General features: G+C 38.0%; 2 protein-coding genes and 1 pseudogene across 7 annotated transcripts in view; 1 reads left to right on the top strand and 2 right to left on the bottom strand.

Annotated features, from left to right (window-relative positions):
* Positions 1-15,930, bottom strand: part of GALK2 (galactokinase 2) — a 231,304-nt gene extending 215,374 nt beyond the window's left edge. The window contains exon 1 of one of the 4 annotated variants that reach the window (XM_011928595.1): positions 15,689-15,930. In XM_011928595.1, the coding sequence (XP_011783985.1) occupies positions 15,689-15,708 (20 nt within the window). In that variant the 5' untranslated portion in view covers positions 15,709-15,930. Of the gene's footprint in view, positions 1-1,321; positions 1,681-15,688 lie in introns of those variants that run through there. The other 3 variants (XM_011928594.1, XM_011928593.1, XM_011928596.1) reach the window with 3 other exon arrangements.
* On the bottom strand, positions 14,863-15,376 carry LOC105502195 (annotated as a pseudogene).
* A 109-nt stretch (positions 15,931-16,039) lies between the features above and the next one.
* The window catches only part of COPS2 (COP9 signalosome subunit 2), a 31,181-nt gene continuing 24,172 nt past the window's right edge, over positions 16,040-23,048 (top strand). The window contains exon 1 of one of the 3 annotated variants that reach the window (XM_011928585.1): positions 16,040-16,170. In XM_011928585.1, coding sequence (XP_011783975.1) covers positions 16,117-16,170 — 54 coding nt within the window. In that variant the 5' untranslated portion in view covers positions 16,040-16,116. The remainder of the gene's footprint in view (positions 16,171-23,048) is intronic. The other 2 variants (XM_011928586.1, XM_011928587.1) reach the window with 2 other exon arrangements.

Here is a 23,048-nt window from a genome sequence, read left to right as displayed (position 1 = left end):
AAAAACTACAAAGGATCAGGTTATTTTCATGTAGCAAATTTCTCATTAATCTTATTGGAAGCATGCCTTTAACACTGTGTTTTAATTCATTCAAATATATAAGGGCAACAGTGCTACACAAGAACCTCTAGAGTATATTAAAACATTCAAAGACATTGGGAAGTAGTCCAAAGCTGTGCTGTACTCTATAATAATAAATTATGTTTCTTTCTGATAACTAAAGACACCCTGTTTGCTGGTTTAAGGATCAAAGAACATTTTCAAGTTGTAGTAAAATATATTATCATCAATTGACACATGGTGGTAATAAACCAAGTAGGAAGAGCTTAAGGACTTGATGTCAAAGAAAAAAAGTTAACATAAAAAAGGCTAAAAACAGCAAAAGCAGAGGCCGGGCGCGATGGCTCATGCCCGTAATCCCAAAACTTTGAGAGACCGGGGAGGGAGGATCACCTGAGGTCGGGAGCTCGAGACCAGCCTGACCAACATAGAGAAACCCTGTCTCTACTAAAAATACAAAAGTAGCCGGGTATGCTGGTGCATGCCTGTAATCCCAGCTACTCGGGAGGCTGAGGCAGTTAAATCACTCGAATCCGGGAGGCGAAGGTTGTGGTGAGCCAAGATAGCGCCATTGCACTCCAGCCTGTGCAACAAGAGCGAAACTCCGTCTCAAAAAAAAAAAACAAAAACAAAAAACAAAAACAGCAAAGGCAGAGTCAGAAAAGTTCTTGGCTAAAGTAGCAGGTGAGAAACTTCATTTTATGAGACTTCTGCCCCATTAGTCAGAATAAAGTATTTCTACAAAGTACCTGTAAATGAAAAGATCCTCCCCGAGACATCACTAAACGATTACTCTGTAGCTAGGGACTGCCATCAAATTAATTCCCTAAGTGGCAGTTCAGAGATTCTCGTGTTTTTTTGTTTGTTGTTTTTTGTTTTTTAAAGAGGATGCAGAGACCAAGAGGGTTTTTGTGTTTGTTTTCAATGAATATTTAGAAAGAAGACTTTTAAAAAGCAGTATCAACTGGCATGTAAGACAAAGAGAGGAGTTCAGTGTGGATTTGGGCATTTCTGCTGAAGCCCAGTAGAAAGAGCACACTAATTACAGCAAGAAAAGGAAAACAAGAATCAGCATGGATGAAGCAAAAAACATACAACCCCTGGTAGTATGTGCAATGTGATCTTTTTTGCAAGCCCAGCCACGTGTCCTTATAGAATCCCAAGGGTTCTACCTGCTCCCCGGGACCAAAAGCAGCTGTGGACCGGAACTACACCTAGCCAACCCACGAGATCCCAAAGCCTGGCGTCTCCTCTCCCCAACCTGGGATGTTCTGCCACCTGGACCCGACGCATAGCAGGGCTCTCTGCAGCCATATTTCGCTAGATCCTTCTTTCTTCTGTAGTTCCAAGTGGTTAAGCAAAGCTCCCAGAGCAATCACGAGACTTCTGTGACAGGAGCCGTTTTCTTCCGGGAGATAACCAGCTCCCGCCCTGCGGAAATCCTGCAGCTTCGCTGAGGTGGCTGCTTCCAATCGCCCCGCCTCTGGCTCCTCCTCCCTGGACTCAGCCAGGGTTTCCTCCAAGCAGCAGTCAGGTACAGCCTCCGTTCCGCTCTTAGCTCCCAGGGAGGGACTAGGACCTCGCAGGAGCCCCTACGCCGAGCACATGCGAAGCTGTCTAGTGAGGTTTTCTTTTTGCGCCATGTGGATGTCTGAGAATAGTGTCATAACCTGGCGCCCTGCATACACCTAGTTTCTGATCTGTCTTGGCTGTGTGGGTTTTTTTTTGTTTTTTTTTAAGTTATGTTTTGGTCTTTATTTTGGTCTTTATTGTCCAGCAGCTACTCCCCAAACAACACTAAAATGTTTAGCTATTGCTTCTTTTGCCTATTATTTCCAAATCAAGCAACATAAAATTGATGTATCACTTGATTTAAATAGATTTGCATTTATAGTTAGAGGCATTCGTAGGCCTTCCTAGAACACAGTTCTGAAAAGACGGAAACACATGCCTTTTAATGTGCAAGACCCCTTAGCATCCAGTTAAACCTCTTCATTTTTCACTTACCTAGAGAAATCCTAGATGTCCTATTTTAAAAAGTACACTATCCCTAGTATATCATTTACTTTTCCTTCCTTCATAGTTCTATTTGCTTACGTATTTATTGTGTGTCTCACCACCTCCATCATCACTACCACTAGAAAGCAACTGGAGGCAGGCAGGCAGATTAGTTTTTAATGAATAGGTAAGATAAACTGAATGAACGATGAAGGATGAAGTGATGTCCCTTAGGTCACAGTGATCATTGGGAGCAAAATTGGAATTAAAATTCAGATCTATTAACTCTCAATCTACTGCACTTTGCACCTCAGAAATGTTGAGATTAAACCCAAGTGAAGGCCGCTAGCAATACACCTATCCAAAGTTTCCTGATTGAGGAAGTTTGGACCAACATGCCCAACATACTAGTGGTAGTAGCATAACTCAGAGAGATTCTGTAAGTTGTATACATCAGTAAGCTGCTGCTCCAGAATTTCTGTATGTATATGCATACTTTGTCTCCATGTGTCCTTCCCTCTTCTGTATACATGTATACAGGAGGAAGGGGGAAGGACACATGGACACCAAGTGTGAAGGGACAATAAAGCGTAGCCAAAGAGTGGCAGCCCCTTGGCACCCCTTTGGGTTATTACTGTAAATGGTACTTCAAAGAAACAAAGTTACTCTGGTCTCAGGGCAGCTTTCTCACTACTATTTCAGTCCCTCTTTATCATTTTCAAATGAATGAATTATATCTTCTTGTTTCTGAGCTCCAATAAATCCCAGTTTGATGTTCATTTTGGTTTAATTTTGAGTCAGGAGTCATCACTGTCACTTGTAAATAGTTTCAATAGGGAGGTAACCTAAATTTTAAAAAATGTAAGATGTTTAAGAACATCAGTAAATACAGAAAAGAATAGAATCTTTTTTTTTTTTTTTGAGATGGAGTTTCACTCTTTGTTGCCCAGGCTGGACTGCAGTGGCACGATCTCTGCTCACTGCAACCTCCACCTCCCAGGTTCAAGTGATTCTCCTGTCTCAGCCTCCTGAGTAGCTGGGATTACAGACACCCACCACCACACCCGGCTGATTTTTGTATTTTTAGTAAAGATGGGGTTTCACCATGTTGGCCAGGCTGGTCTCAAACTCCTGACCTCAGGTGATCCGCCCACCTTGGCCTTCCAAAATTCTGGGATTAAAGGTGTAAGCCACTGCGCCCGGCCCAGAATCATTTTTTATTCAGATATTTCTAATGTAATATTTTGCATTAGTTGAGAAATAATAAATTTTAAAGTTTTGAAATTTTTTTAATAGTCCAAAATAAACTCATTTTATACAGGGTTAAAAAAATGACTGTAGGAACTGTTTCATAAAAGAATACTTCCTATTGAATGTGTATTTGATGACCGAACATTAACTTTGCTAAATGAAACCAGATGGCAAATCATTAGTTTGGATCTTGGATACACTGCTATTGCAGTCTCAACAAAACTGATGCAGACTAGAAAGCACCTTACAGAGCAACTAGTAAAACATCCTTTTTTGAAATGATTGGTCCAAAGTGCAACAAGATAACAGAGCTGGAATTAAAACTTAGGTCTCTAGACTCCTAGCCTAAAGGCCATACCACTTCTGAATGTGTGACCTTTGTTGAGACCCCAGTAAACTGTGCTTAAATTATTGAAATTATTAGAATCCTTGTCAAAAATTAAAATGTGTACCTTATAATTTTCATAAAGTATTGTTATTAAAATAACCTGTCCAAACTACTAGATAACCCCAAATATACACCAAAAATAAAACTAACATTACTTTCTTATACTACCTTCCTAATGCTAGGCATCTTGCTAAGTAAGCACTTTGCATATATTATTTTCTCTTTAAACCTTTCCGACAATCCTTATGGGATAGAAAAATATTATTTCCTTTTCAATTTCAAGAAGATATTCCTTTAGTTCTTATTAGACATATCTAATAGTGAAAATATTTAAACATTTGGCTGGGCGCAGGGCTCATGCCTGTAATCCCAGCACTTTGGGAGGCCGAGGAGGGCAGATCACCTGGGGTCAGGAGTTTGAGACCAGCCTGGTCAACATGGTGAAACCCCATCTCTACTAAAAATACAAAAATATAGCCAAGTATGGTGGCGGGCACCTGTAATCCCAGCAATTCGGGAGGCTGAGGCTGGAGAATCGCTTGAACCTGGGAGATGGAGGTTGAGTAAGCCGAGATCACGCCATTGCACTCCAGCCTGGGCAACTAAGAGCGAAACTCCGTCTCAAAAAAAAAAAAAAAGAAAAGAAAATATTTAAACATTCATATCTTACAGTACTTTTATTTTCAGAAATCCTGAACCTCTTGGTTCTTTGCTTTTTGCAAGTAGGCACAGTTACAATAGGTTTAGAATCTGAATTATAAACTAATAAATGGTATATTATGATGGAGTCTTAAACAGATACCTAATTAATAAACTTGAAATTGTTTATCCTCAAAGGATATTAGTCTCCATTCAGATAAAATATTATAGCAAACTAAACAAAAACAAAACAAACGCTAAAATGACATAAAACAAAAACTTGATCCAAAATATGAGTTAAAGCATGGGTGTTAAGAGTCTTACAGACCTGGCTAATGCCTATTGATGTTTCTCAGCTTAGAAATCACTTCCTTCAGGAAGTTTTCTATGTTCCCTGGGCCTATCTCTACCCAAAACTAAGTGTCTAAGACCATAGAGGGATTGACCATTTATTTGGAATAATGTTATTTCTGTGGTTTAATCTGTTTTCGCAATCCCTGGAAAATATTTCCTATTTTGACTTATAATAAAAACTATTGTTCACAATTGGGAGAGTCTACTTCAGTGACCTATTTTGGATATTTTCTCATCATAGTAAATAATACGTAATACTTCTTTATGTCTTCTTTATAATGATGCTACATTCCATTCCTCCTTCTTCTTTTTTTTTTTTTTTTTTTTTGAGACGAAGTCTTGCTCTTGTCGCCTAGGCCGGAGTGCAATGGCGCGATCAAGCTCACTGCAACCTCCGCCTTCTGGGTTCAAGTGATTCTCCTGCCTCAGCCTCCCGAGTAGCTGGGATTACAGGCGCCTGCCACCACGCCCAGCTAATTTTTGTATTTTTAGTGGAGATGGGGTTTCACCATGTTGACCAGGCTGGTCCCAAACTCCTGACCTGAGGCCATCCATCCGCCTCGGCCTCCCAAAGTGCTGGGATTACAGGCGTGAGCTACCGCACCTGGCCCCTTATTCTTATGTATATAGAATAGATACTGCTCTCTAGTGTATATAATCATTAAATGGCAAAAAATAAACTCATGAATCAGAGAAATCTGTATTTATGTAGTTATGGAGGAAATAAAAGTTGTGCAAAAATGCTTTAACTTAACATAGATTGTTTTACAGAGTGAAAAACAAGGCAAAACAAAATGAAGCCTCTAAGCACCTTCTGCTTCCCCAGTCATACAAAGCATCACATCAGTCCTCTAATTACTTGTGTTTTCTGCCTAGTCTAAATTTTGCTACTCAAAGTGTGGTCCTCAGAACAGCAGCATCAGCATCACTTGAAAGTTTTTAGAAATACATTATCTTGAGCCCAGACCTACCGAATCATAATCTACAATGCAAGTCAAACATGTCATTTTAAATTTTCTAGAAGCCACTTTCAAAACAGTAAAAAGAAATGTTGAATTTAATATTTTATCTAATATACCAAAATATAATTTTAAATATAATATTTTAAATTATTCAGAAATTTTACTTTTTTATAATAAGTCTCCAAATTCCAGCATATCTCAATTACAGCATATCTGAATTCTGATGAGAAACAAGTGGCTGCTATATTAGACAGCACAGAGCTAGATTATAAGCTCTCTGAAGGCAAAGACTGTTTTACTCTGATTTTACAGACTCAGGCTCAGTGTTGAGCAGGCACTCAAGGAATGTTTAATGAAAGAATCAATTAATGAAACTGGATTTGTGTGGTTCAGCTACTTTGCGACCCTAGGTAAGTTTGAAATTCTTCTTCTCTAAAGGGAGATAAAAACAACTACTTCATAGGGTTATTATGAAGATTTTAAAAACCATCCCAACATTCTCTCCAGTTATTCTCTATACCTAAATCTGGTTTGCTATCTTTAAGGCTATCTGAAATTACACTATATATTGATTTTTATACGTATTATCTGTCACCTCCATTAGAATTCATATTCTATGTTTCATCCATTATTCTATCATTCATTCATTCATTCAACAAAAGTTTCTCTGTGCTACTATGTTCTAAGCACAATTCTAGGCACTGGGGACACAACAATAAACATAAACAAAAAGCTCCTGCTTTATGGCAAATTAAAATTAGTTAAGCAAATAAATGAATATGTTACAAAAATTGATGCAAACTCTGCATCTAGTATGTATTCCATGATTAAAATGAAATGGAATAAAAAAAATTTAAGATTCTGAAATTAGAAGTTTACATTTCAAGCTTATAGTGTACATTAGCCTGACCAGATTGCCCCAATTTTAAAACTATATTTTGTCTTTTCCTTTTTATTTCTTTTTTTTTTTTTTTTTTTTTTTGAGATGGAGTTTTGCTCTTGTCACCCAGGCTGAGTGCAATGGCACAATCTCAGCTCACTGCAACCTCTGCCTGCCAGGTTCAAGCGATTCTCTTGCCTCAGCCTCTGGAGCATCTAGGATTACAGGCATGCAACACCATGCCCGGCTAATTTTTGTATGATTAGTAGAGATGGGGTTATAACACGTTGGCCAGGCTGATCTCGAACTCCTGATCTCAGGTGATCCACCTGTCTCGGCCTCCCAAAGTGCTGGGATTACAGGTGTGAGCCACCACGCCCAGCCTTCCTTTTTATTTCTTAACCCAGAAACTAAATATAGTACCAAGAATCTTCAAACTAGACAATTCTTTCCTCACCTTGTCATAACCGTCCAATGTTGCCCACCTCAATGCAGAGCTGATTATGATTATTATCTTAAGCAATTTTTTCTTTTATTTTTTTGGAATACATTTGCTAAGGCTCCCCAGTGACTGACATAACTGCATCTATTGGTTGTCAATTGGCTTCAGCTCAAAATAATACTTAGGCCAAAGTAGCATACTTTGGGGTGGCATATTCTGAACCCCTTCAATGCTTAATCATACTCTATCAGCATATTCCGCCTATGTTAACTATAGAGATGAAAGATATAATTGCAGTCTGGAGCATTCTGAAGGCTTAGTGTAAGTAGTTGTTGGTTCCCTTAATCCTGCCTCCATCTCTATAAATAGTCCCTTCATTAAACACTTTTCTGTTAACTCCCCTGAGTATGCCATGAGTTTTCTTTCCAGACCTTTATTAATACAAAAGGAGTCCTCTTTTTCTGTTCTTCTAACACAGTGTTCAGTTTCCCCAAATTAATATAGCAAAAAAAATTTAAAAGATGATTGGTCTGAAAGGATGCCAAATCATAAACCTGTTTGGTATGACTCAGCCAAGGCCAGTGAAGAGTCATGAATGCTAAAGTGCACTTAAACACATCACATTTTCACTGAGAATCTTCTATAAGCAAGGCATATGCTGCGTTTCAGAGGATTCAGAAGTAAGAAAGATAGTTGTGTCCTCAAGGAGTTTTGTTTAATAATGAATGAATGGAAATAATTGTAATACAAGATAGCATACAATTATGAAAAATATATTTTTAAAGGATCAAATTATGCTGGCAATTAAACTGTCATTGGATTTTTGACAAAGATGACAAGACAACTCAATAGAAAAAGCGTATCTTTTCAACAAATGATGCTGGAACAATTTGATATCCATATGTAAAATAATGAACCTCCACATTCATTCACACTATATATGAAAATTAAATTTGAAATGGATCATAGACCTAAATGTAAGAGGTAAAACTACATAAAACTTCCAGAAAAAAACGTAAGTGAAAATCTTAGTGCCCTTGAGTATGACAAAGATAAATACAACACAAAAAGCATAAAAAACTCTTACAACTCAACAGTTGTAAGATAAACAACCCAATTTTAAAAATAGGCAAAATATATTTAAAAAATATTTCACCAAAGATACGTGGATGACAAATAAGCACACAAAAAAGTTCAACATTAGTCATTAAGTAAATGCAAATTAAAACTACAATAGTATACTGCTACATTCCTGCTAGAGTAGCTAAAGTTAAAAAGATTGACCACACTAAATGTTGGCAGGGATGTGGTGGAGCAACCAGAACTCTTATGCACTGCTGTTGGACATGCAAAATGGTAAAACCACTTAGGAAAACAGTTTAAGCGTTTCTTAAAAAGTTAAATATATACCTACCATATGACCCAATCATTTCACTACAAGATATTTACCTGTATTCACATCTATTTCTGCATAACAATATTACTATGAATGTAGTAGTATAAATAAATATACATTTATTGTCTCACAATTTTCTGTCCTCTGTTTTAGAGTCTCACAAAGGCTTATCTGAGGCTCAACTGGGGAAGGATTCACTTTCAAGAGCACATGGCTGTTAGCAGCATTCAGTTGCTTGTGGGTTGTCAAACTAAAACCACTTTTTTTTTTTTTTCTGGCTGGCTACTAGCCAGATGCCACCATCAGCTCCCTGTTGTGTCATCCTTCCCAACATGGGCACTTGCCTTCCTCAAAGCCAGCAAAGGAGATCATCTTTCCTATCAGGATTGACTTAACAATCTTGTATAATGTAATCACGTACATATAATCATATTTATCACCTTTGCTGTATCTTACTTAGAAGCAAGTCACAGATCTCACTCACACCCAAAAGGCAAAGAATTATTCAAGGAAATAGAATGGGTTAGCCACCATAGAGTCTGTCTACCATAAATTACCCAAGAGAAACAAAACATATGTCCACACAAAAACTTGTACACAAACGTTCTTAGCAGCTTCATTTATACTAGCCACAAACTGAAAAAGACTTATATCAACAGATAAGTGGGTAAGATGAATTGTAATATATCCACGTAATGAATATTCAGCAATAAAAAGAAACAACCTACTGATACATGCAACAACCTGGACAAATCTCAAATCTCAACATAATTATACTAAGTGAAAGAAATCAGGAAAATGAGAGTACATATTGCATGATTCCATTTATATAAAATTCATGAAAATGTAAACTAATCTATAGTGACAAAAAGTAGATCAGCAGTTACCTGGGAAAAGTTAAGGGGGAGGAGATAAATTTCTTCAAGGAATCTGTGAGGAAACCTTTGCAGTGATAATATGTTCATTATCTTGTGTCATGATAGTTTCACAGGTGTATACATATGTCAAAGTTCATTAAATTCTATACTGTAAGGCTGGGGGTGGTGGCTCATGCCTGTAGTCCCAGCACTTTGGGAGGCCAAGGTGGGTGGATCACCTGAGGTCAGGAATTCAAGAGCAGCCTGGCCAACGTGGCAAAACCTCGTCACTACTAAAAACACAAAAACTAGCTAGGCATGGTGGCGGGCGCCTGTAATCCCAGCCACTAGGGAGGCTGAGGCAGGAGAATCGCTTGAACCCAGGAGGCAGAGGTTGTAGTGAGCCGAGCTCGTGCCACTGCACTCTAGCCTGGGCAACAGAGCAAGACTCCATCTCAAAAAATAAAATAAAATAAATAAATAAGTTGTATACTTTAAGTATGTGTAGCTTAATTTGCCTTATTGAGGTAAATCAAGCTACTGAATAATACCTCAATAATGCCAGTTTATGAAAATATGTTTTAAAAATATAGGATCCACTTTCAACAAGGGCACCATGTCACACAAATGCACTCTGTTGAAATTACAATTTTCTATTATTCACCATTGAATAAAATTAATGTCAAGAAAAAAATAAAAGAGACTATCTTAACTGTATAAAGTATTCAGGATAGGCTATGTGAATGAGGTCACATTTACATGGATTTTTAAGGACAGAAAAAGATTTTGATGTGTGATACAGAAAGATTAATCTATTAACATGTTTATTCATCCAACAAGCACTTATTAGCACCTGTGTACTCAAGCAGCATGTTCAGCACAATGAAGACCTTTTCAACTGCTGTTACTAAATTTCCAGACTGGACTTAAAAAATTTGGTCATGGCCAAGGAAATTCTATTCAAAATTTAGCTGCCATTCACCCAGTCTTCCTACTTACCAGCTTATTTGCATACTTATTTTCCCATTGTAGGAATAAGGCATTACATTTAAAAGCAGCAAATTATGTAATATATTTACATGTAAATCAATATGCAGTTACATGTATGTGATCAGTATTCATTTGTTAAGCATATTATCCATTTTGCAACTGCTATCTTGTGTATAAAGTAAAACTATGAAACTTTGATTACTCTGAGCAAATAAACTTCTTAACTACCCTCGGGATCCTATTTTCTCTTTTGAACAATTACAAGTAGACTAACCATGTGATTTATTGTCCAACTTCTGAAAGTGATGGGTGCTCTTAACTATTTTTTTTCTGAGATGGAGTCTTGTTCTGTCACCAGGCTGGAGTGCAGTGTCACAATCTCAGCTCACTGCAACCTCCGCCTCCCCCGTTCAAGCAATTCTCCTGCCTCAGCCTCAGGTAGCTGGGACTACAGGCGCGCGCCACCAAGCCCACCTAATTTTTGTATTTTTAGTAGAGACGTTTCATCATGTTGGCCAGGATGGTCTCAATCTCTTGACCTCGTGATCCACCCACCTCAGCCTCCCAAAGTGCTAGGATTCCAGGTGTAAGCCACCACACCCGGCCTGGGTGTTATTACTATTATGATGGGTCAACAGTACTAAACCAGATCTGTCCCAGGAAAACAGGGATGTACAGTCACCCCAAGTTTAGGGAGTTTTGTTTTGTTATAAAGTTACAAGTATAGGTTTCTGAGCTCCACTCAGAACTACTGAATCAGAATCTCTACTGTGGGATTTGGGAAGCCTTAGACTGTAAAGTGATATCATTAAAGGCTCTTCCAATTCTCAGTTCTACACTTAATATGGTAATTTTGAATATAAACTGGATTTTGAATGATAGGGAATTATTATTAATCTTTTTTTTTTCTTTTTTGAGACAAACTCACTCTGTTGCCCAGGCTGGAGTGTAGTGGCACAATCTTGGCTCACTGCAACTTCCGCCTCCCAGATGCAAGCGATTCTCCTGCCTAAGGCTCCTGAGTATCCGGGATTACAGGCATGCGCCACCATGCCTGGATAATTTTTGTATTTTTAGTAGAGATGAGATTTCTCCATGTTGGCCAGGCTAGTCTCGAACTCCTAACCTCAGGTGATCTACCTGCCTCAGCCTTCCAAAGTGCTGGGATTATAGGCACAAGCCACCATGCCTGGCAAATATCATTAATCTTATATGTAACAATGATGTGATTATATAGGAGAATGTTCTTATTTTTAGGAAATACACATAGCTGCATTTAGGGGTGATATGTCATGATACCTGAAGCCTCCTTTCAACTGATACAGGGAACACACACATACATACAATCAAAGCTGATAGTAGATATATACATGTCCACTGTACTATTATTACAATTTTACGTATGCTTGAAATTTATCATAATAAAACATTGAGAAGAAAAGATTGTTAGGGAAAAATATTTGTATTTATAGGTGAGAACACATTATTGTTGCAAATACAACTTAAAAGAACTATGATCAAAAAGATCTCAATTCAAGTAATTACTAAAAAAGAATCAAGCCTGTAATTTCTCTTCTTGGAACTTGGAATTCTTTCTTTCGGTTTTTTTGTTTGTTTTATTTTTATTTAATTAATTAATTTATTTATTTATTTTTGAGACAGAGTCTTGCTCCATTGCCCAGGCTGGAATGCAATGGTGCGATCTCAGTTCACTGCAACCTCCACCTCCCTGGTTCAAGAGATTCTCCTGCCTCAGCCTCCTGAATAGCTGGGATTACAGGTGCCCGCCACCATGCCTGGCTAATTTTATTTGTATTTTTCGTAGAGACAGGGTTTTACCACGTTGGCCAGGTTGGTCTCGAACTCCTGACCTCAGGTGGTCCATCCACCTCGGCCTCCCAAAGTGCCGGGATTACAGGTGTGAGCCACTGCGCCAGCCAAAATTATTTTTTAAGGAATAAAATTTCAAAGATATTCACTGCAGAATTGCTTAAAATAGTGTTATTTCTGCAATACTCTGAATGTATAATAATGGCATGAATTATGGTGCACTGGTACATTCAACGAGGGATTATTACACAGCCACTAAAATAATTAGTATTAGGCATATATTTTAAGACTGGGCAATGTGGTTCACACCTGTAATACCAGTACTTTGGAAGGTTGAGGTGGGAGGATTGCAAGACCAGCCTGGGCAACATAGTGAGACCCCTGTCTCTACAAAAAAAATATTTTAAATTTGTCAGGAATGATGGCATGTACCTGAAGTCCCAGCCACTGAGGAGGCTAAGATGGGAAGATCACTTAAACCAAGGAGTTCAAGGCTGCAGTAAGCTATGATGGTGCCACTGCACTCCAGTCTGGGCGACAGAGCAAGATCTTGTCTCTAAATATAAACAACCAACCAAACATTGACCTATGCTGCTATATAGATGCAAAAAGAATCCAAATCTATATCTATGCTTAACTACATAACATTTGTGGATTCACGTGGACAGAACTGGAAGTTTACATGGAAATGCTACCTATTTGAAAAGCGGTTTTTCCCCTTTATTTCATTTTTTCTTTATTTTGAATTCTGCCAATGATTTTGTGTAATAGTAATGTATTTTTTTAATGATATGGGAAGAAATCCTTTATCATGTGACACCATATAACAGCTGCCTAACCACACAATGTAGAAATGAATAAAGATGGCTCAGAAATAGAGTGTACTAGTATTAGTGACTCAACTAGTGACTATTATGACAAATGGAATAAAGTTTTGACTGATTTACAGGAGTTTTAAAATGCATTTTATATTGAGTAGTTATTTGTTTGCTTAAAACAATTATTGTATTGAACTAAAAAACTAGGTAGTTTGTTCACATAACAAATCTATATTCAAAGACATGCTTACAAATTTTCCACTTAGTCCATTTTTCTGTTATCAGCATTACTACAAATGCCTCATTCTGTCATCACGTTGAATTCTTTAGCATCTTCTATATCATTTCCAGGGGGGGCATCTCTGGGAAGTAGTGATGCCTATCTTCCCTCAGAAGCAAACTGATAACCCCAATGTACCCACAATTCACACTTATTCCCTTCTCTGAGGTGTGCTGCTTTTTGGCACATCAGAAAAAACACACTACTAGGATTTGAAAAACTAAGTTCTGGGCCTGGCTAGGTCACAAACTACAGAAACCTTAGGTCATATATCCTCTCCAGGCGTTTGTTTCTCCACTACAAAAAAAAAAAAAATCATATTTCCTTGGTCTTTCGTAGTCCTTTACTATTTCATTTATCTTCATGATAACTCTTAAATTTAAGTAAGGTAGCATTATGCTCATTTTATAGAAGAAATTCGGTGGCTCAAGCCTGTAATCCCAGCACTTTGGGAGGCCGAGACGGGCAGATCACGAGGTCAGGAGATCGAGACCATCCTGGCTAACACGGTGAAACCCCGTCTCTACTAAAAAATACAAAAAACTAGCCGGGCGAGGTGGCGGGCGCCTTAGTTCCAGCTACTCGGGAGGCTGAGGCAGGAGAATGGTGTAAAGCCGGGAGGCGGAGTTTGCAGTGAGCTGAGACTCCGTCTCAAAAAAAAAAAAAAGAAATTCAATCTCAAAAAGGATATAGTCGCCCAAAGATCCCACAAGTAGTAATATATCAGGCAGAGCTAAACTCACACACTCTTACTCAAGATCCTAGTACTGGTACGTGCTGTACTAATACGTTTGCTAAAATGGATGAAACAGCAATTTCTCAGGTCCCTTCCAATGATCCTGTTCTCTGCTTCTACTTGCTATTTTTTCTCTCTTCTCTCAACCAGTATTAACATCCGAAACTATGTATAAAATCCCCAAATTTCATTTACCATGTTGTTTTAATTTTTCTTTAAATTTTTCTAGTTTCATGTTAAATCCAGAGAAATTACTTTTTCGAAAGTTTCCACTATTGCCTCCCTCTCTGAAGGCCATGGGACTTACCTATTTGTCAAAGTAGAAATTCCCAACATTTTGTAAACACCACTAATTACTTTTTATAACTGTAAAGGCAATTATTCCATACTTAAAATCAATTCAAAATAAAATAAATCCTCAATACTTCTTATTCCCTGGGGTAGTAATTTTAGTTAGATTCTATTGATTCATTATTTTCTCCTAGGTGCCTTTATTTGGGAAATACTGTTAGTCTACCTTACGATTGAGTCTCTTTCCCTAACAAGAATATGTCAGTCTTAAGAGTCAGGAAAGCTTTTACTTTCACTATCACATATGAAGAATGAACTAAACACCTAACTTGGAAAGGAAAACTTAAATGAAAGATTCAGGACACTTCCCAAGGGGTCTTATGACCAATTTAAAAGTTGGTATGATGTGTCTAAAATAACAAATTAACTCTTTTACTTAAAATAAAGGTACAGATGTGTTGATAGTCATGGTAACATGTACATATGAAATATGCCTAAACCAAATTAAAAGAAAACAAAATACGGTCCATGGCAATCTTGAGAATTCAGGGAGCTCAATAAATATTAAGAGTATGCTCTCACAATGAGAGCATTAAACACTTGGTAATTAACATAATTTAACATGCAAAAATGAGAAAATATACAGGAGGAGGGATGAGGAGTACGCATAGGAAATTTTTGTGATTTTCTTCATATTGCTTTCTGGTCTTCAGGAGGGAAGATTTTGACTTCAAAAGTAACAATATATTTAAGAAGGGAATTCACATCTTTCTGTTCTAAATGATATTCTTGCACTCTTTTCTCAGCAGTTCATGTTTCTAGATAAAGTTTATGATTACTGAAAAGTGTCAATGTTTCTACAATGGAAATTTTGCCTTTGGGAATGCTCTTAATATTTATCATATCAAAGTGATGGCCTTTTGGCAATCTGAATTCCTTTGGCTCCTGACGTGTTTCAGTAGTTTTCACCTGCACGGAAGACAGAGGATCTTTGGAATCAACATACACATATTTTAGAAATGACAGCAGCTTGTCATCTTTACGAGCAATCTCTCCCTTAATTTCTGGAGAGAGACTAATCCGCTCTGACAGGAGGCTGTAGGTATAGGGGTGCCTGGGAGCCGGAGAGGGCTTCTTGTTGCCGATTTCCCGTTCCGCTCGGTTCTCTTGAAATTACTATCCCGCGAGTCACCGCAGCTCCCATCTCCTCATAACATGGTGCCCTCGGTTTCACAGTAACGTATTTTTTTAAAAAACCAGTCGTTGTTACCTTAATTTGGTCCCAAGGGTTGTAAAGGTAAGTTTATAATTCGTTGAACAACTAAGTAAGATTTAAGGCAACTCAACTGATAGCTGCATACCTAATTTGGGATATCCATAGAATTGTTTTGTCAACTACAAATATAACAAGCATTAAGTGTAAACTGTGTTGCTGAAAAGTACTCCAAGTATCTTAGGAACACACACCGCAATGTGTTGGCAAAATGCACACGTACAATGATAGCAGAAATAATACCTGTCATATAGGACGGGCATGCCAGCCTTTCCTCCGCGAAAGGCTTCTGGTCCTAAGCTGTCCCTTACTTTCACCGGAATGAGATGCTTCAGGTGTCCCAAGCACTGCTCCCTTACCCAGGAGGCTGGAAACTGCTCGCTACGAGCGCAGTTTCTGACGCCCTTTGGCTGAGACTCGCAGCACCTGACGATGTTCCAGTTGCTAGGTTTAGTTGCTAAGGCACCAACCGCTTCGGAGGAAAAGGGGGGCGGTGCAGTCTCTTTTGGAGACGTAGCGAATCATCTAGAGGTCGAGATAATTGGTTCCGGCAGGAAACAGCTCCTCTAAGAGGGACAGGAAGGCGGAAAGAAGCTGAGACTGACGCCTCTGAGCCGCGGAGGATTGTGGGAGGAGGTTGTCTCCAATTTCTCCTCCCCCTCCCGGCCAAGATGTCTGACATGGAGGATGATTTCATGTGCGATGATGAGGAGGACTACGACCTGGTGAGGCGCAGGGAATGGAACTCTGGGGGTGGAGATGTGTCTAGTTTTCGGGGTCCGGTCTGGACCGGCCGCGGCCTCTCCCCGTAGAGCATGTGCCGTTTCCAGCCTCTCTCAGTGCAGTGACAGGACTGGTTTACCTCCTCCCCGTTCCCGCACCGGGCCCGGGCCCTGCTTCTCCAGCATGGGGGAAGGGAGGTCAAAGCAGGCAGCAAAGGGGGTCCCGGGCCTTGCGCTCCGAGTCTGAGCGCCTCTTCGGTTTACACGGATGCCCCTGGCCCCAGGCGTTCGGTTCTCTGTGCCTCATGCCTACCCACGGCGCGAGCCGCCCCGGTGACCATGCTGCGGTGTAGGCCCTGGCTTTGCCCTTTCGGGCCCAGCGTTCGGGCCCCCACTTCCTCACACTTGAACTGAGCGTTCAAATGTGCGAAATGCTAGGAGAAGTCTGAAAACTGGGGGGTCCTTACTGCTCCCAGGCCTGACCGCGAAACGCAACTTGTGAGTCTCCTGGAGACGTAGCTTAAATAGTCTTGTCCAGGGCCAGTTTTGGTCCGAGGTAAGTGTGTAGTGGAGGGTTCAGAGCAAGGATAACTGAAAAAAAGGTAGTTGAACTACTTTTTCAGTTCTTTATAAAGAAAAGCTGGCGAGGAGGTTTTGCATGTGGTGTTTTTGGGGGACGGGTGTAAGGTAATTGAACCTATAGCTTTTCCCTTAGAAATTTTCCAGTATACAAAGTTTAAAACAGCAACAGCATAGAAATAAACGAATTTATCAGACTGAATGGAGATTTTTAAAGATTCAGAACTTCATTTATTAATGGATTTACAAGTTTGAATAACGTTTGCTATTCAAAAACATCGTGTGGAAACTCTGAAAATTATCTTGACCCAGAATTAACGTCAGCTTCGCTTTGTTTCTTTATTTTGGAGGTATTTCATATGGTTCTTTTATGGTGATGCTGCATTATCATAAAGTTACAAAATAGATGTTTTGGGACGTCTGATTCATTTTAAGTGCCAGAGATTGTCAAAATATTAATACATTGTTTTGAATTAGTCGATAACTTCGTGTGTATTTTCAGGTTTTTGCATTTTAAAATAAGGCACACTTTGCAAAAGGGAGAACGGAAATTCTCGCTATTATCTGAAAGTCATAGCAGAGATTTTTATAATTTTTAAAGTTAAATGTGGTTTCGCTAATAGTTATGGTTTCTACCTTACATTTTAGTTTGTGCAAGCCAGTTGTAGGCGGTGACTTCAGTTCATTAATATGTATCTGTCCATTTTTACTTATTAGCTGTTTATTCATATTACAGGTGTTTTGTTATTATCAAAATGTTTCTTTTAAATGTGCTTGTATTTTTTTAATTGATTCATAGTATTTTGTACATAGTTATGGGGAGTTTTGTTACATGCACAGGATATGTAATGATCAAGTCGGTATTTAGGATATCCATCACCTTGTGTTTTTATCATTTCTGTGTCTTGGGAATATTTAAAGTCATCTCTTCTAGATCTTTTGAAATATAAAATACGTTTTAACCGTAGTCACCCTCCCCCGCTATCAAACATTAGAACTTATTCCTTCTATCTAACTGTTGGTTTGTACACATTAACCAACTTCTCTTACTTCCCCACTCCTCTTTCCCCCTACACCCTTCCTATCATTCTACTCTCTACCACCATGAAATCAACTTCTTTTGCTCCCACATCTGAGTGAGAACATGTGATAATTGTCTTTCTGCGCCTGGCTTATTTCACTTAACCTAAATCTCCAGATCCACGTTGCTGCAAATTGACAGAATTGCATTCTTTTTTATAACCAAATAATATTCCTTTATGTATATATACCACATTTTCTTCATCCATTTATCCATTACTAGATACTTAGATTGATTCCCTGTCTTTGCTGTTATGAGTAATGCTGCAATGAACATGGAGTGCAAGTATCCCTTTAATAGATCTATTTTCTTTACTTTGGATAAACCCAGGGGTGGAGTGCAGGATCTTATGGTAGTTCTACTTCTAGTTTTTGAGAAATCTCCATAATGGCTATACTAATTTACCTCTCCATCAACAGTGTGGAAGAGTTCTGTTTTCTCCACTTTCTTGCCAGCATTCTATTATTTTTGGTCTTTTTGATGAATAACCATTCTAATTGTGGTTTTGATTTGCATTTCTTTGATGGTAGTGATATTGAGCTTTTTTTTTTTTATGTATATGTCGGCCATTTGTATGTCTTCTTTATCTATTTATGCATGTGTATATTTTTAGAGATGGGATTTTGCTGTGTTACCCAGGCTGGGCCCAAACTCCTGGGCCCAACTAATCATCCCGCCTCAGCCTCTTAAGTAGCTGAGACTACTGGCACTTGCCACCGTGCCCAGCTGTATGTCATCTCTTGAGAAATTGCATTTGTATTATTAGTTTGTGTTCATAGATGTTTCTGCTTATCTCCTTCCTAAACGATAGTCTGTCGGATACATAATTATTAGCGCTGTGATTAAGTTGATCATCTTTGAGAATGTAATGTAGTAATAGCAGTGAGAATCTTTTTGTCTTGTGAAGTACTTGATTAACTTTTGCAAGATTTTTTATTAAACATAGAATGTTTTAACTTGGCCATGTTTTCCCAGCCTTTTAGGGCCTACACTACATGAGCAGTATAATGAAGTTGAATATATAATTGCTTTAACTTTTTTTTTTTGAAACGGAGTGTCACTGTGTTGCCCAGGCTAAAGAACAGTGGCACAATCTCAGCTCACTGCAACCTCTGTCTCCCAGGTTCGAGCAATTCTGCCTCAGCCTCCTTAGTAGCTGAGATTACAGGCGCCTGCCACCATACCCGGCTAATTTTTTGTGTTTTTATTAGAGGCGGGATTTTACCGTGTTGGTCAGGCTGGTCTCCAATTCCTGACCTCAAGTGATCTGCCCCCCTCGGCCTTCCAAAGTGCTGGGATTACAGGTGTTAGTCACCACAACCAGCTGTGTCTTAACTTTTTTATTTCTTAAAGTAAGATTTTGCAGTACTACATAATGAAATGAAATGTTGGAGTTTTCTGTTTGTTTTTCTTCCCCTAGCATTCTATTAAATAACTCTTCCTCCCCCGTCTGTCTCTCATCAGATGTCTAGTTGTAAAATTATTTATGATTAATTTACTAACAGTTAAAACTTTTGATGGCATAAAATTTATTTAGTAATTTGTTTTTCATTTCCTTAAATCATATATTTAAAAAAAAGATTAATGAAGGTGGTTACCATTTCATGCTTACCTTTTGTCAAAAGAGTTTTTCTTTTTTTAAAATACTTATTTTGTCTGGGATTTTTTTTTTTCTGTTTATTAGTTTTTTAAAAAATCTGCAGAATTGACTTGCTTTCTCAAGATTTACTTTTATAAAAAATGTATTTTTTTTGGAAAATTGATTATCACCTCGTTTTAGTTAAAGTGTTAACTGAGAGCCATGAGTATTGCTGACCACAGTGATACTCAGCATATCTTTATTGGTCGTCCATTGATATATTTTAACACCTTAAATCACTTTGTTCTTCCCCAATCTGGTAGAAATAGGTAGTTAGGATACCACCTGAAAAATTAACTCTGTTTCTAAAACTGTACTGTTTTTACCCAAGGAAGTAAATAATGATTTCTGCCCAAGAAGGATCTAAAATAAAACAAATTTTTTTTTGTTTTTTTTTTTTTGAAGAAAGAAGAAATGAATATGAAAGAAATGAATGTAAAAGAAATTCAGCATACATGTATGGTCATGTATGTTCTAAGATCTGTTTGACTTTTAGAGGCAGAAGCAGGCATTTCTAAACATAGTAATCTGTGGTAAGCGATGGTGCTAATAAATTACATTTAATGCAATGCTAATTTTACAGGTTTATAGATTATTTGCTGATCCATGATACTAAATAATAACCATAGTGCCATTCGTTAAGTAGGTAAGGCCATTGATAAGCTAACTGTTTTAATTCCACAGTCCAATCGTTCTACTGTGAAACTTCTAATAATCTTTTTAGAAAGGATTTAAGACAAATTGACTTTATACCAAAAATTATTCTTCAGTAAGTCCTGTTATATGTAGGGTATTATATATTTGAATAGATATAAATTTTTTTTTGAGGTGGAGTTGTGCTCTGTCGCCCAGGCTGGAGTGCAGTGGTGTAATCTCCGCTCACTGCAACCTCTGCCTCCCAGGTTCAAGCTTATTCTCTTGCCTCAGCCTCCTGAATAGCTGGAACCACAGGTGCCCGCCACCATGCCCAGCTAATTTTTATATTTTAGTAGAGACAGGGTTTCACCGTGTTGGCCAGTCTGGTCTCGAACTCCTGACCTCAGGTGATCGACATTCCTTGCCCTCCCAAAGTACTGAGATTACAGGCATGAGCTACCATGCCTGGCCTGTATTTGGATATAATTATTTAAATGTATTACAAGGAAAACGTTGTCTAAAAGTTAGAATAATTCCACTTGGTTAAATATATGACCAACTGTGAGCCTCATTATATTCCCCTAGTCAAGCTCATAGTTGGGATTAGGGAATAAATGTTTCCTAGTATTGTTTTTCTTGTCTTAATATATAGCAGTTTATTTATTTTTTTAACTTTTAGGTTCAAGGGTACATGTGCAGGTTAGTTATATAGATAAGCTCTTATTACAAGAGTTTATTATACAGATTATTTAATCACCCAGGTACTAAGCCAAGTACCCGTTATTTTTTCTGCTCCTCTCCCTCCTCCCACCCTTCACCCTCAAGTAGGCCCTGGTGTCTGTTCCCTTCTTTGTGTTAATGAATTCTCATCATTTAGTTCCCACTTGTAACAGAGAACATGCAGTATTTGGTTTTCTGTTCCTGCATTAGTTTGCTAGGAGTAATGCCCTCCAGCTCCACCCATGTTCCCATTATTTTTTATGGTATAGCGGTTTTAATGCTCTGCATTTTTACTTCTTTTTCTTTTTTTTGTGTGTGTAGTGGGGAGGAAAATGAATCTTAGCTACAGGATCTCTTACAGACTCTCGTATTTGTCACCCTTTTAATAAGATCAGTAGAAAGATGATGGTCAATTGCCAGTGCTATGTACATAGTGAACATGTATCCAGTATAAATGTTAAGTTCCAGAAATGTCAAAGACAGTATAATCCATATTATCCCAATTTTGTTAGGTGGGAAAAATATAGAAAAATATCTGGAAATAAATTATCAATGGTTTTATTTTATTTTATTTTATTTATTTATTTATTTATTTTGAGACAGAGTCTTACTCTGTTGCCCAGGCTGGAGTGCAGTGGTGCAATTCTCTGCCTCAGCCTCCCAAATGGCTGGGATTACAGGCGCAAGCCAGTACGCCTGGCTAATTTTCGTATTTTTAGTAGAGACATGTTTCACCTTTTTGGCCAGGTTGGTCTCGAACTCCCGACCTCAGATGATTCACCCACCTCAGCCTCCCAAAGTGTTGGGATTACAGGTGTGAGCCATCGCGCCCATCCGGTTTTAATATTTTTTTTAATTTGTTTTTGTCTGGGAGACTTTTCACAGGGAACCTATATTGCTTTTATTGCTGGGAGTGGGCAGGTTGCAGGGTGTAAATGATGAGCAAAAATGTTACTTTAGAGGCCAGAGAGTGACTCTGTCACTCTTTTTAAAATAGATAATACGTGCACATGGTTCAAAACCAGAAAATGTAAAAATATGTGCATCAAAGTTTTTTCCTCCATTCTGTTCTTCATCTGTCTGGTTCCCATTCTTGGTAGATAACCAAATATAGATTCTTATTCATCCTCTCTTTTTTTATTTTTTTAACGTTGATATAGCATATTGTAAATCTTGCTCTGTGCTTTTTAATTTATCTGAGAGATTATTCTGTATTAAGTATGCAAGGAGCTTACTTTTTTTTTTATGGCTGCATTGATTGTACGGATGTACCATCCTTTATTTAAACAGTTCTGTATTGATAAGAATTTGGCCTGTTTTCAATATTTTGAAAAAACAGTGTGCAGCTTATTTTTAAAAAATAAGCTAGCCACATTTTTTCATTTTTGTAGATGTAGTTGAAAATTAAGAATCAGGTTTGATAAATAAGTTGAGCCATTAAATTGTATGCTGCTGTTTCAGGATACAAACACACGACTCTGGTGAAGTTGTTTTTCTTGAGGATTTCAGAAGCATTACTTGTTGTAATCCATGTCAGTATCATTGAAATAATTTTACTGCACCTTAAAGCTACTACTTCAAAGAAAAATATTGATTTGGAACTTAAATTGGCAACTTTTCAAAAAGGCCTGTTGTATTACCTCATTAGTGTACCTTGTATAATGAAATTGGAGAGGTTCAAACAAGGATAGCTAAAACAATGGGAGACAACTTTTACATGCTAAGAATAAAATAAAGTTATATACATTTAAGTAATAATAAACAACGATTATTTAATAAGCATAAATAAATTTAATAAAAAATAAACTTAAGACTTTTCACTGACAACTTAAATCTGTAAACTACAACTATCCAACAAAGTGAATTTGTACTTGTACATTATATCCCGAAATGAACATATGGACCTTAGTGGGAATTAGAAACTTCCTACAGGGTTCAACCCCCAAATTTGACATGAGGAACTAAAGCATAGAGAATGAGTGATTACCTAAATTTACGGGACAAATTTGTGGGAGAGTCAGAACTAGAGCCCAGGTTTTATAGTAGCTCTTTTAGGATGCTAAAACACAAATGTGACTTCATGATAGCTCTACCTGGGAAATATAATTTGAACACTGAAAATTTAGGACAGCTTTTTTTTTCTTTTTTTTTTTTTGAAACAGTTTCGCTCTTGTTGCCCACGCTGGAGTGCAGTGTCACTATCTTGGCTCACCGCAACCTCTGCCT

Source organism: Colobus angolensis, unplaced genomic scaffold, assembly GCF_000951035.1.
Source record: "Colobus angolensis palliatus isolate OR3802 unplaced genomic scaffold, Cang.pa_1.0 Scaffold78, whole genome shotgun sequence".
Taxonomy (NCBI): domain Eukaryota; kingdom Metazoa; phylum Chordata; class Mammalia; order Primates; family Cercopithecidae; genus Colobus; species Colobus angolensis.
This window is presented reverse-complemented; position numbering and strand designations above follow the sequence as displayed.